This window comes from Lissotriton vulgaris, unplaced genomic scaffold (assembly GCF_964263255.1).
Source record: "Lissotriton vulgaris unplaced genomic scaffold, aLisVul1.2 SCAFFOLD_936, whole genome shotgun sequence".
In the NCBI taxonomy this organism is placed as follows: domain Eukaryota; kingdom Metazoa; phylum Chordata; class Amphibia; order Caudata; family Salamandridae; genus Lissotriton; species Lissotriton vulgaris.
In genome coordinates, this window is record NW_028251257.1 from 461,901 (window position 1) to 477,048 (window position 15,148).

General features: G+C 48.9%; 1 protein-coding gene across 9 annotated transcripts in view; it reads right to left on the reverse strand.

Moving 5' to 3' along the window:
• The window catches only part of LOC147662964 (uncharacterized), a 299,084-nt gene that overhangs the window by 138,294 nt on the left and 145,642 nt on the right, over positions 1-15,148 (reverse strand). For all 9 annotated transcript variants that reach the window (XM_086950752.1, XM_086950753.1, XM_086950751.1 and 6 more), the window contains one exon: positions 13,974-14,129. In XM_086950752.1, coding sequence (XP_086806878.1) covers positions 13,974-14,129 — 156 coding nt within the window. The remainder of the gene's footprint in view (positions 1-13,973; positions 14,130-15,148) is intronic.

Here is a 15,148-nt window from a genome sequence, read left to right on the forward strand (position 1 = left end):
TACCAGGAAGGCACCGGTTGGCCGTCACCTCGACCAGGTGAGTGGGCGACGCTAGGCTCTGCAGTCTCACGGACCAGGAGGCGTTGTCGGCGACCAGGATGGAGGTGCGAGCTGTCCCACGAAGGATGATGCTGTCGGCGTCGCTGGGCCCAGGATGGGGCAACAAGCCTTGGCAGATCTCAGGGCCACGTGGTGGGCCTAAGATGGCGTCTTGAGTGGACCAGGAGGGTCCGGGGTGCTTCTCGCAAAGATGGAAGCAAGGGCCAGTCTGGAGCAACCAGACCAGCAGTGATGATTGTCGGATGTCGTCACAGAAGGACACAAGCCAGCGGCTAGTGACCAGACAACGTGCTGAGCAGCGAGCAGAAGGGCCCCACGCAGATCGTGGAGATGCTGGGAGACTGCACTTCGGTGCTGGAGCGGCTCAGGGTCGGGGCTTCTCGGACCCCAGAGCACTCACCAGAGAATTGCTTCGATGGTCGTGCTGGTTAAGAGCGTGCAGGTTTTGATGATGGCCGGTCCCTCGAGGTCTCGTCGCACCCACAGATCACAGCTAAGCTGATGACGTGGGTAGAGGTCAGAGGTGCCAGGGAAGCCGGTTCTCGTCGAGCTGGGCCGTCGGATCCTTGAGGAAGGACTTGCAGCAAACCGCAGAGTTCTTAGATGGTGCCCGCTGATGCAGGGTGACTACTCCTTAGTCACAAGGGAGAAATCTTGAGAAGAATCTCGAATGTCCTTTCGTAGAAAGTAGTTCTTGATTCAAAGATGATCTAATTTGGAAGGGTCCCCGCTCCGGCCTTTATCCTAAAGAAAGTGGTGGGTACATGACTAGGTCCTGCCCTAAGGGTGGGACCAGGAAGGGGGGTAGTTACACCCCTCTCCCCTGCCGGACTTTCCCCAGGCCAGGGCTGGCGCCCCTGGAACTGGTTCTGACCGGCAGATGCGTAGTGAGCACCGGGGTGCCACTCCGCAGTCACCTTCTCGCAAAAGCCCTACCTACCCAGAATACACAAACCCTGTCTGGGACGGTGCGAACACCGCCCTTGACAGGAAACCCTTTGTCCAGGCGCTCCTCGCTGGAAGGACTCCCAGCAGCAGGAGGTCAGACTCGTGTCTGTGGTGGCAGCATCCATTTTGTGGAGCTGAGGCTTTAGTTAGCTTTAACCGGGGTTCACAGTTACGTACATGTCGTGTCCCTCTAGAAGGGCGGAATGCTAACCTCGTCGCCAGGGTTGGTGAGAGGGTAGCATCCCGATTCGTATGACACCTTACTCGACATGTCTTGATAACGCGACACCGAAGTTACCGATATGGTACGCGTTATCATGGAACAGCCATTGGGTCTTTTATCCGCAAGCTGCAACCGAGCTCGGCTCGGGCCAGAGCACAGTTCACACGAGCCCACGCACTCTGCCTTCAGGATTGTCAAGGCCTGCCATAGGAGTGACTGATAGGAACTCGGGTGTCCATTGTATGGTTAGATATAGGGCTACTATATCTAAAGCAAAGGGTGATTACACGACTTCGCCCCAGCTGTCATGCAGCCAGTTGTGTCAAATTTAGGAGGCCAGCCAGGGGTGGCAAAATACATGCTGCAGCCCCTGGCGGCCCTGGGTACACCTATGCCCTGAGTTACAGGGTCTGATAAGGTGGCCCAGTACCAATTGGTAAATGCACCTAGGGTACACGTCGTAATTTAGAAAGAGAACAACCAGGCTGTGGGTCTGATTAGCAGGCCCACAGCCAGAGAAAGTCGTAAACCAGTGAAACAAAAGCAAAAAATCTGGGTGATCATAGGATTGCAGACCCTACTCTCCTACATGACCCCCCCCCAAACGTCGGAACAATAAGCTAACCTTGACCAGGTGAGTCTTCTTGTTCTAAGTGGAAATATCTGGAGAGCCCATCGGCATTGCCATGATCAGTACCAGGTCTATGTTCCACTGTAAAGTCCATCCCCTGTAGGGAAATGGACCACCTAAGCAGTTTGGGGTTTTCACCCTTCATCTGATTTAGCCACAAGAGGGGCTTATGGTCGGTCTGAATCTTGAAGTGAGTGCCAAACAAGTATGGCCTCAGCTTCTTCAGGGCCCAAACCACAGCAAAGGCCTCCCTCTCAATAGCTGACCAATTCTTCTCTCTAGGGGTCAGCCTTCTGCTTATAAAAGCAATGGGCTGGTCTTGACCATCAAAATTCAGTTGAGAAAGTACAGCTCCCACACCCAACTCAGAAGCGTCTGTTTGGACAATGAATGGTTTGGAGTAGTCTGGACTCTTGAGGATAGGCGCCGTGCACATGGCCTGCTTTAGGTCATCGAATGCTTTTTGACAGCTCGCTGTCCACTGAACCTTTTTTGGCATTTTCTTACTTGTCAGTTCGTTTAATGGTGTCACGATGGAACCATAGTTCCTGACAAACTTTCGGTAGTATCCAGTCAGGCCCAAGAAAGCTCGAACCTGAGTCTGGGTGGTTGGAGGAGCCCAGTCCCTGATTGACTGTATTTTGCTCTCCAGTGGCTGAACCTGGCCTCCACCTACAAGGTGGCCCAGGTATACAACCTGTGTCTGCCCTATCTGGCACTTGGTGGCCTTGATAGTGAGGCCTGCTGCTTGCAGAGCCTCTAACACTTTCCGCAGGTGGACCAGGTGATCCTCCCAGGTGGAGCTAAAGACAGCGATATCGTCTAGATACGCCGCACAGAAGTCATCCAGCCCAGTAAGGACTTGATTCACCAACCTTTGGAAGGTGGCAGGTGCATTTTTCAGACCAAAGGGCATCACCACGAACTGATAGTGCCCACCAGGGGTTGAAAATGCGGTCTTAGGCTTGGCGTCCTCAGCTAACCTGATTTGCCAATACCCAGCTGTCAGGTCAAACGTACTTAAGTAGTTGGCCGAAGCCAATCTATCGATAAGCTTGTCTGCCCTTGGTATTGGGTGGGCGTCAGTCTTAGTGACTGCATTGAGACCCCTGTAGTCTACGCAGAACCTCATCTCCTTCTTACCGCCCTGGGTGTGAGGTTTCGGCACTAGAACTACGGGACTAGCCCAAGGGCTATCCGAGGGTTCAATGACTCCCAGCTCCAACATTTTCTGCACTTCACTCTTGATGCAGTCTCTAGCGTGATCAGGCTGCCGGTAGATTTTACTCTTAACGGGCAAGCTGTCACCAGTGTCAACCTCATGGGTGCACCAATCGGTCTGACTGGGTGTTAGAGAAAACATATGTCTGAAAGACTGAAGAACCTGTTTACAGTCTTTCTGTTGATGTTCGGAGAGGCTGCCACAAAAGACAACACCATCTACCGATCCATCGTCAGGATTCTGAGTGAGCAGGTCGGGGAGAGGGTCACTCTCCTCCTCCTGTCCCTCATCTAGGGCCATGAGCAAACTCATGTCCTTCCTGTCGACATATGCCTTGAGCCTGTTGACATGAAGCACCCTGTGGGGGCTCCGGGGAGTTCCCAGGTCGACCAGGTAGGTGACCTCTCCCTTTTTCTCCAGGATGGTGTGGGGCCCGGACCATTTGTCCTTGAGTGCTGCTGGGGCCACTGGCTCCAACACCCACACCTTCCTTCCGGGCTGGTAAACAGTCAAGACAGCCTTTTGGTCATGCCAAGCTTTTTGGAGTTCTTGGCTGGCCTTAAGGTTTTCAGATGCCTTCTCCATGTATTCAGCCATCTGCGAGCGGAGGCCAAGCACATAGTCCACTATGTTGGCTGCAGGCTTTTTGAGAGGTCTCTCCCATCCTTCCTTCACCAAACACAGGGGTCCTCTTACAGGATGTCCGTACAAAAGTTCAAAAGGGCTGTAGCCAACCCCCTTCTGTGGGACTTCTCTGTAGGCGAACAAGAGGCAGGGGATCAGGACGTCCCATCTACGCCGAAGCTTTTCCGGTAGTCCATGAATCATCCCTTTTAGGGTCCGGTTGAATCTCTCAACAAGCCCATTGCATTGTGGATGATAGGGGGTAGTGAACTTGTAGTTGACACCACATTCCTTCCACATAGCAGTTAAGTAGCTCGACATAAAGTTTGCACCTCTGTCTGAGACGACCTCCTTAGGGAAGCCCACTCTGGAGAATACTCCAACTAGGGCTCTTGCCACAACAGGTGCTGTAGTGGTCCTAAGGGGAATAGCTTCAGGATACCTGGTGGCATGATCCACTACCACCAGTATAAACTTGTGCCCTGATGCTGTTGGTGGTTCCATGGGACCGACGATGTCGATCCCCACCCGTTCAAAGGGCACCCCCACCACAGGCATTGGTATAAGGGGGGCCTTTGTCGTGCCACCTGACTTACCACTGGCTTGGCAAGTGACACAGGAGCGGCAAAACTCCTTGGTATCTTCGTTCATATGAGGCCAGTGAAAGTGTGAGACAAGCCTGTCCAACGTCTTCGTCTGGCCTAAGTGACCTGCTAAGGGAATCTCGTGGGCCAAGGTAAGTAGGAAACCTCGCTGAGACAAGGGTACAACCAGCCTCCTGGTCATGCCAGGCTTGGGGTCTCTTGACTCAGTGTACAGGAGTCCGTCTTCCCAGTATACCTTGTGGGTACCTGTGGCGTTCCCAGCAGCCTCAGCAGCAGCCTGCTGTCTGAGGGGTTCAAGAGAAGGGCAGTCTAACTGGTCCTTCCCCAGGTCTTCCCTTGAGGGTCCCCCTGAACCCAAGAATTCAACTTGATCAAGTTCGAACTCTCTAGGCTCAGTTTCCCTCAATTCCTGTAGGTCAGCCTCCTCTGAGACTTGATCCACGACCTGGGGCAAGGGGGAAGGCGCAGCCTTAACCCTACTTCTCTTTTTCTTGGGAGGTGTCTGGTCCATTGTTCCAGGATCCAGCACCTGTTCAGTGGGGCATTTCCTGACCTGTGACCTGGTCACAGCGAACACATGTGCTGGCAAACCTAACATTTCCATGTGAGTCCGGTGCTCCACTTCCGACCATTGTGATGACTCCAAATCATTGCCCAACAAACAATCCACTGGGAGGTCTGAACTAACTACAACCTTCTTTTGGCCAGTTACCCCTCCCCAGGAGAAAGCTACAATTGCCATACTGTGATTGGTAGTGACATTGCTTGCATTGGTCACCAGGAATTCTGTACCTGGCATGATCTGTCCAGGGTCCACAAAGTTAGGCGTCACCATGGTGACGCTGGCACAAGTGTCCCTATAGGCCTGAGCCATCTTTCCATTTATGAAAGGCGTCTGTCTCTATTTGCCCAAAGTATTGGGACTTATGTCAGGGGACACGTCCACGTCCCCTGTACTGACAAGGACAGCCTGAGTGAGTGTGCCAACTAAGTTGTCACGCCCCTCAGAACCCAGGGTTAACCCTACTAAACCCTTGGGAGGCGCACTACCACTGCTGGCTGTACTAGGGGGCACAGGTGCCTTAGGGGCTGCAGTGGCAGGAGTCTGCCCTCCTCCTTTCTTGGTGCACTCACTAAACCAGTGAGATTTACTTTTGCAGTACTGGCACCATCTTTTGGATTGGCCTTCTTTCTTCTTTTGGGGAGCCTGACCCCCACCCTCTTTGGGTTGTTGGGGACCTGTCGAAGACTTCTGGTCATTTTGTTCCCCCTTAGAATCTTTACCCTTCTGGTCTGCTTTCTTCTGACCACCTTGATTCTGGCCCTGGTTCTGTTTAACTCTCGTACGAACCCATCTGTCTGCCTTCTTTCCCAATTCTTGGGGAGAGGTCAGATTTGAGTCGACAAGATGCTGATGCAACAACTGGTTCTGACAATTGTTTAAAATTTGTTCTCTCATCATCAAATTATACAATCCTTTGTAATCAGTAACCTTACTGCCCAGCAACCAGCCCTCAAAAGCCTTAGTGGCACAATCGACAAAGTCAGACCAATCTTGAGACTGCGTTTTCTGGGTATCCCTGAACAGCACCCTGTACTGCTCAGTGGTTAGGCCGAACCCTTCAACGAGTGTATTTTTCAAGACTTGGTAATCGTTAGCATCCTCCACCCTTGTGGTGAGGAGCTTGTCTCTTCCTTTTCCTTCAAAGGAGAGCCACAAGATAGCTGCCCACTGACTCTGGGGAACACCTTGCACAGTGCAGGCCCTCTCCAAAGCAGTAATCCATTTGTGGATGTCGTCCCCTTGTTTAAAGGGGGGCACTATCTTCCCAAGGTGTTTCGTATCAAAACTCCTTTCCCTATTACTAGGTACATTGCTGCCACCAGTGGGGACTACCCCACTTAACTGTTGCTCTCTAGCAAAGGCAAGCCTTTCTTTGGCCAGGGCAAGTTCTTCCCTTTCGATCCTCAGATTAGCTGCCTTTTCCTTAGCTTCGTACACTCTCCTCTGAGGGGACGTCATCCCTCTTTGAGAAGAGTTGTGAGAGCCATTGGTTTGAAGGGATCTGCCAGAGTCTCTCGACAGAGATCGGGCTCGTCCATTCCCAATGTTAAGCGGACCTGACAGTAGCGCCGGGGGTCCCCCAGTACCACTATCATGTTTGCTTAAGTTGGACCGGGTTAGTCTGACGACTTCTACCTGTCCCTTATCTGCCTCATCCCCAGAGAGATCCTCATCCTCATCCTCTTCCACATTCTCATTTTCGGCTGAGAGGAGAATTAGGTCAGGGTCACCTCTGGTTCCCTCGAGGGGAGGCATGTCTCCTTCTGGATTAGAAGAGCTGGGACGGGTCTCAGCTTTTCTGGCATCATAAGTCTCCAAGAGACCAATCAGAAAGGACGTGGTGGGGTTAGACCCCTGCTTGATCTTCCTGGAGTGACACACTTGTCTTAACTCCTTGAAGCTCAGCACAGTATATCTCGAAGGGATGACCTGTGGAGGGTCAACTGACACAAGGGGAGACTCAGAGTTTCCTCCTTTGTCCGACATACTGTTTCTAGTGTGGTGTAAGTGATGCACCTACCTACACTATGTGTTTACCTACTGTTCCCTTGCTAAGAGTTGCAGCCAAGGTGTGCTAAGCCTTGAGGAGCTGCAACAGCTGGTTGGTTCAGTAGAACTCAGAGTATTCTAAGCTTTAGTTATATGTACTAACAGTACTTATGTGATCTTTCAACAAGATATTCTTAGGATACGTGTGGTAAAACAACAGCAAGCTCAAATCCCAACCGCTGCTCACCAATGTGAGAAGTTGGCCCGATATGCAGCGTTCGCTATTCTAGCGACCGCTATGTATCGTTCCAAACGACCCTTATGGTGATTGGTTGTAAGTCAACCTATAGACCAGCTATCCTAGTAGCGTGGATACGAGCAGTCTAAGGCTAAAGACTCGAGAGGGCGCATTAAGCCAGCTGTTTACCACACATGTACCCCTTGAACACCAAGTGAAAGGACACCACACAAGTGTTATGAAAATAAACAGGATATTTATTAAGATTCACAACAGCCCTGGACTCTTTATGAGGACAGGGTACTAAGCACAAACCAAATCTCTTAGGAAAATACTTCAAGTGCACAATTAAAACAAGTGTCCGAGGACACGGAAAGGTTAAGGTCTCGGGCGGACCCGATAAGGCAAGTCAGAAGCGAGGGACTCGGGACCCTAGAGTAAAGAGGCTATGCAGGCACCGAAATGCCGAGTTACCTAGCCACGAGGGCTGCGGCTGCACAAGTCTTACAGGCGTCGGGGTCTTCGCTGACGAGCCAGGAGCCGGAAGAAAAGGAGTTGCTGGCCGGCGACCAGTGATGAATAGTTCGTAGAGATCCAAGCCTGGATCAGAGATTGATGATACCTGAAAGCAGAGGGGACCAAGTTCGTACTACTAGCCAGTAGTCAGAGGGTACCAGGAAGGCACCGGTTGGCCGTCACCTCGACCAGGTGAGTGGGCAACGCTAAGCTCTGCAGTCTCACGGACCAGGAGGCGTTGTCGGCGACCAGGATGGAGGTGCGAGCTGTCCCACGAAGGATGATGCTGTCGGCGTCGCTGGGCCCAGGATGGGGCAACAAGCCTTGGCAGATCTCAGGGCCACGTGGTGGGCCTAAGATGGCGTCTTGAGTGGACCAGGAGGGTCCGGGGTGCTTCTCGCAAAGATGGAAGCAAGGGCCAGTCTGGAGCAACCAGACCAGCAGTGATGATTGTCGGATGTCGTCACAGAAGGACACAAGCCAGCGGCTAGTGACCAGACAACGTGCTGAGCAGCGAGCAGAAGGGCCCCACGCAGATCGTGGAGATGCTGGGAGACTGCACTTCGGTGCTGGAGCGGCTCAGGGTCGGGGCTTCTCGGACCCCAGAGCACTCACCAGAGAATTGCTTCGATGGTCGTGCTGGTTAAGAGCGTGCAGGTTTTGATGATGGCCGGTCCCTCGAGGTCTCGTCGCACCCACAGATCACAGCTAAGCTGATGACGTGGGTAGAGGTTAGAGGTGCCAGGGAAGCCGGTTCTCGTCGAGCTGGGCCGTCGGATCCTTGAGGAAGGACTTGCAGCAAACCGCAGAGTTCTTAGATGGTGCCCGCTGATGCAGGGTGACTACTCCTTAGTCACAAGGGAGAAATCTTGAGAAGAGTCTCGAATGTCCTTTCGTAGAAAGTAGTTCTTGATTCAAAGATGATCTCATTTGGAAGGGTCCCCGCTCCGGCCTTTATCCTAAAGAAAGGGGTGGGTACATGACTAGGTCCTGCCCTAAGGGTGGGACCAGGAAGGGGGGTAGTTACACCCCTCTCCCCTGCCGGACTTTCCCCAGGCCAGGGCTGGCGCCCCTGGAACTGGTTCTGACCGGCAGATGCGTAGTGAGCACCGGGGTGCCACTCCGCAGTCACCTTCTCGCAAAAGCCCTACCTACCCAGAATACACAAACCCTGTCTGGGACGGTGCGAACACCGCCCTTGACAGGAAACCCTTTGTCCAGGCGCTCCTCGCTGGAAGGACTCCCAGCAGCAGGAGGTCAGACTCGTGTCTGTGGTGGCAGCATCCATTTTGTGGAGCTGAGGCTTTAGTTAGCTTTAACCGGGGTTCACAGTTACGTACATGTCGTGTCCCTGTAGAAGGGCGGAATGCTAACCTCATCGCCAGGGTTGGTGAGAGGGTAGCATCCCGATTCGTATGACACCTTACTCGACATGTCTTGATAACGCGACACCGAAGTTACCGATATGGTACGCGTTATCATGGAACAGCCATTGGGTCTTTTATCCGCAAGCTGCAACCGAGCTCGGCTCGGGCCAGAGCACAGTTCACACGAGCCCACGCACTCTGCCTTCAGGATTGTCAAGGCCTGCCATAGGAGTGACTGATAGGAACTCGGGTGTCCATTGTATGGTTAGATATAGGGCTACTATATCTAAAGCAAAGGGTGATTACACGACTTCGCCCCAGCTGTCATGCAGCCAGTTGTGTCAAATTTAGGAGGCCAGCCAGGGGTGGCATAATACATGCTGCAGCCCCTGGCGGCCCTGGGTACACCTATGCCCTGAGTTACAGGGTCTGATAAGGTGGCCCAGTACCAATTGGTAAATGCACCTAGGGTACACGTCGTAATTTAGAAAGAGAACAGCCAGGCTGTGGGTCTGATTAGCAGGCCCACAGCCATAGAAAATCGTAAACCAGTGAAACAAAAGCAAAAAATCTGGGTGATCATAGGATTGCAGACCCTACTCTCCTACAATCTGCGCATATTCTAATCAGGGCGGAGGGGTTGGGGCAGATGGGGGGGCGGCTCCTCCTGCGGATGGTGAGCTGATGAATGCACACATGTCTGCCCCGGTAATAGAGCGTGGCAGAAACGTGAGGCTGGGTCTGCGCCACAGGTCATATGTTGCGCACGAGGATGAGCGTGTAGTCTGTCCGAAGTTTTTTGGTGCTTATATCCTAACACTGGCATTTTTTTGATAACAGTGTCCACCACATGGTGGCACTGTCTGCTTATTTCCACAAATCATATCAGTTTAACAAGTCAATATGCACTAACTGGTAATAATAGCAGCGCGTCCAGACCCTTAGGTGAACACTAGTTGGCTGTGAATGGAAGGCAGATGTTTGGAACCTACATGTCCGAAATCTGGTCCCCCAATAGCGCCAAGAGGCCTTAGAGATACTACATGAAACCGTGAAACAACACAAACAAAACAAGCATTGGACGCCCGGCAGTACAGCCGTGCGGCACTAAAAGTGGCAGCAGGGGGAGGGGGCATGGGCAATTCCCTTTTGAGAACGTGCGACCATATGGCGCCGCGCGCTCCAGAAAGGAAATCACCAAGATGTGCGCGCGTTGCATTGCAAGCAATGCAACACGCGCACGTTTTTGCCCTCAAAGCTGTGGCGATGGCTACAGGTCTCTGCCCTATGCAACGCATGCACGTTGCGTAGGTCGAGACCTATAAATGAGGTATTTCCCCTAAACGTTCACTGTACATCTGTTGTAATTGGTGAGTTTGGTCTAAAGTGGGAACCGACGGCCAACAAATACCTGGGCATATGGTTTACCTCTGATCTTAACCACTCTGTTGCACTCTCTGAATAAAAAACAATGACGAAAATAAAGGAAATCTCAACACCTGGCCCCCCAAAAATATCACACAATGGGGCTGAGTAGGTCGGAATAGTGATTAACTTCACGTCTAGCATGCCTCCAGTAGTCCTCTCACAATCCTTCTCTAAGTCGGTGGACAACTCCATCTCGGAATTCATATGGAAAGGAAAGAAAATGAGAATTCCTATGAAAATATTGAAGTGGAACAAATCTCCATTCAGAATGACAAGCCTGACCAGGAATGGTGGCCTGCTGGGCTCAGCAGACCACCATGTCTGGGACTGCTTTTAAATAATGAAGTTTTTTTTTTAATTCAGCCCGTTTTCTTTAAAGGAAAACAGGATGCATTAAAAAAAAAAGAAAAGTTTTCGTTTCATTTTTTAAGGGCAGGCAGTGGTCCCTGGGACCACTGCCTGCCCTTAAAAAATATTTTGCCTGCATTTGCAAAGGTGGTAATTGCGAGTGGTTTGCAACAGCAATTGTGATCGCAAAAGATTAGTACATGGTTTTGAGACTTGCTATTTGGAAGGGAACGCCCTTTACAAATAGCAAGTCCCAAAACCTATTTAGCGTGACGCATATAAATTGTGATTCACTAAATAGGCTTTGCACATGACCCATGATGTTTTTGCATGCGTGAACAAGTTTGCAACCCCGTTTGCGCATGCAAAAACTGGTCGTACATCTGGCCCTAAGTCTTTTGGCCAGGACGATACGTAGGGATTTGGCTCTGCCAACAATAATTGATTTAATGTTAAGAATATTCAGAATATCCATCCATGAATGAGTAGGAGGAGGAGAGTTTGATATAGAGATAAGGAATTACATTTTATAGGTTTTAAGTTTTAGGTGATAGGAATTTATCCATTCTTGGATGTATTTAAGGGAGTGATGAGAAGTGAGATGTCGTGTGCGGAAGACACTTTGAGGAACACTTGTGTGTCACCAGCATTGAGGTGATAGAGGAATCTGGCTTCTTTAATATGGCTCTTAGTAGTTCAATGTAAAGATTAAATAAGGTCAAAGCAGGGATAGAAGCCTTGACTGAAGCCAGATTGAATTTTGTCAAGAAGATTGTTGTCCTTGATGAAAGGGAGGTTGGTGATAGGGTGGAAGTTGTTAAGGTCAACCACATCAGCAGAGGGTTTATTTAGTAGAGGGGTCACCTGACCAGATTTGAGGGTATCAGCAATCCATCCTTGGCTGAGAAAGAGGTCAGTCAGATTTGTCCAGTAGTGGAGCGTGCGGGTATCTAGGTCTATTGCAATGTTGCTTGGAATAGGGTCTACAACGTAGTTTGAAGCTTTGGCTTTTAAGATGTTCTTAAGTAGGGCATCTTCAGTGATAATATCAAAACCAAACAAAGAAAAGAGCCTTTGGATTTGCATACCACATGTGGAGTTGGATGCGCATCATGATCGAGGAGCGATTTAACTTTTGAATCGAAGAATTTAACATATTCTTCTGCTTTCTTGAGAGGATTGTCAAATTTGTTGCTTGAAGATGGCAGGGGGTTGCTGGTGTTTTTGATATGGTCAAAGAATTCTTTGGTCTGTTCTTGACGGAGTCGAGGAGGGCTCTAAAGTGATTTGAATTTACGCTACAGATATGTTTAACTGTCTCTATTCCTTCTCCAGGAATCTTAAATGTTTTCTTTTGTCATAGAGAGGAAGAGGGGGGGGGGGCCTTTTCTTCTTGCCTTGTAGTGGAGCTTTATTGACTATCAAGACAGATAGGCTGGTGAAACAGGTGGTCAGGTCATTTACGTTCGAGTTGGGGCGGATTTCTGGTTGTACTTTTTAGCGGTGTTGCTGAGAGCACTGATGTTGATGTTCTTTGTGTTGTGAAACCAAATAGTTGCCCTTTTTGGTTGGCCCAGGATTACAACAAGAGAGGGTTTGATGTGAAAAAGAGATGAGGAAATGGTCTGGCCAGTCTACTGGTATAGGGTCATCTACTGTGAGTAGGTCATCTTTGCAAATAATAAGGTTAAGTGTTGAGCCCCTTGGAGTATGTTGGTGTAGAGCTGTGTTGTGAAATTTTCATTTCTGGGGATAAATGAGGTAAGCTGGTTGGCAGCCAACTCTTCCAAGCTGCCCCAATGAAGATTAAAGCCTACTAGAAAGATAAGTTTATCACGTTGTGACAATTGGTCACTTGCAAAGTCAATGAATTCCTCAGTAAAGGTGGAGTTGTCACCTGGTGGGTGGTAAAAGGTGTTAATCTGGATTGGGGTGCTGTTCCGCACATGAAGTTTCAGAGCAAGACATTCCAATGTAGAGAAAGAGCTACTGGGTAGTTCCCTTCAGTGAAGGGAGTTCCTGAAGATGGCAGTGACAACTCCCCAACCTCTATGTAACCTATTAATCCTGATAATGGAATAATTAGGTGTGAGCAGAAGGTCGAGAATGTTGTGGGAAGTGTCAATGAACAAGGTTGCTTGTTGTGCCCGTAATCAGAGTACCTCATTGTACACTGAAGCAGTCAGCAGACCGGCACACTGACAGCAGGCACGCTCAGCTAATAAAGATATAGGACGGCGTTCTTAGAAGAGCTGGACAAATCACATTTTGACCAACCAGGCTGTCTAATCTAGCTGTATCCTTTGTTGTTTCCTCCTCCCCCTGCTTGATTTCTTTCTCTTTGCTCTTTCCCTCACATGCTGCTTTTGAGCTCCCAGCCCCACGTGCTCTCTGATGAACTGTCTTACTCCCACTGTATCAAATTGCTTACTCCTTCCTGACTTTACTTTAATACAATATTTAATTCCACCTGACATTTCTCTTCCTGCCAGCTAGCAGTTGCTTATTTCCAACCCGCTTCTATGTTTCTCACATACCCTGTGTGGTAATAAGAAAAAATCTGTTGAAGGGCTCCGCAGCCACCATTTGTTGCCCAGCTGCTCTGCTTTTAAATAAGTGGGTTTGCTGGTAACTGTTTCTTTATTTACCAAGCCAAAATGCATCTGTTTTCTTGGATCAGTATTCAAAAAAAAGAAATGGCACCCACGCTAATCAGTAGGTGGAGACAACCATGGTGATACATGTGTGCAGCACAAGTACCTTCATGATGCATACTTGCTATGCGCTTGTCACATCATGGCAACTTTTCACTGATGCTACACAGCATCTGCAAAAAGCATTTCCAAAGCCATAGGCCAGGAAGGCGAGACCTATTGCATTTGCCAAAGCTTGTTTATTTGTGGCACTTTTCTTCCGTTTTTTTCTTTCTAGGTGGCGTGAGTTACAGATTCACTGCTACTCCATCAAAGAGTTGTATGTGCTGTCTTCTGACAAAAAATATATAAACATATTTAAAAATAGAATAGAAATAAAAACTCCATGCTTTCCATATTGTTCTTGTATACATGTCTGCAATATATTTTGAATATCCCAGATTCACTAATGATGACGCACGTTTAAATGCATGGCACCACTTATATGCTGCACGTCCTGAGCTCCAGGACGGTGCAATATAAAAAATCCTATTTAGTGCATGTTTAAAGACATACCTCTTTCCTGTGGATGAACTTGCCCATCCCTCCTTCTTCACTAGAACTGACTGCAGAGGACCCCCAGCGTGTCGTCTTCTCCCTCGGCCGGTGTAGAGGCTGATTTTGAGTGGTCTTCCCCGATGTCCGTGTCCCAGTGCCTTTGGGTGCAGTGCCCTGTACACGGAGACAATGGAGCAAAATACTTCATTACTTGGTGCACTGTTATTATTTAAAATCATATATATCGTGGGCCTGCGTTACAGTTCAATGGCAGAGTTCGCCCTCTGCGGAGGAAGTGGATGGTAAGTCCTCAGTTGGAGTATCCTCCGCCACTGAAAGATTCTCACCTTAGAGATCATGTGCCAGAGGTAGTTTGGCAAGAGGATTTGTCAAACCCTTCACATATTAAATCATTTTCTGTTACTGCCCAACTCTTAATTGGGATCTAGCACAGAGGACATCTAACTGTTGCCAGCTCCCTCTACAATGCGAAAGAAATAACCTGGTATCAACACACAAGGAGTGAGGGAAATTGTATGAAGAGCACACGACCAAAATAATTAAAAGGTTGAATTACATTTATTGTAAGTATAAATTCATTCATGTTAAAAACATTGAATAAAAATTCATGATACACCAGCAATTCTATAAACAACTTAATAACACAATAATCATGTACATATATCACAGTTGCAGGAAAGAAATCATAAATAGGAAACAAACAAAATTAAACTATATATCACAGTTACTTAAAGGAAATCGAGTGCTCTTATGGATACTATCTTTTGATTAAAATTAAATAAATCATAATAATCTACCTTAATCCCGACTATAATACAGACACAAAAAAAAACACTTCGAGCCCAGTTACTATTAATTAATTCAGAGATATGGGACTACCTTTGCTCACCTCTGCATTTAAACCAGGTCCACATAGTGAAGGGCTTTATCGATTGCTGTTATGGATACCATCTTTTGATCAAATCTCTCTATGTGCTTATTTTCAGCTTTGAGATATACAAGTTATTAGTCCAGTCACTTCAAGATAGTTTCATACACATCTGAAGAGACCTTTTTCGAAACACCTTGCTAGTACCATATCATTACGGTAAGACATAGTTCACAATAAGATCATACATAACTTATACCTGTCTGGACCCCACAGCATGACTGTAAATACAGAGATATACCAA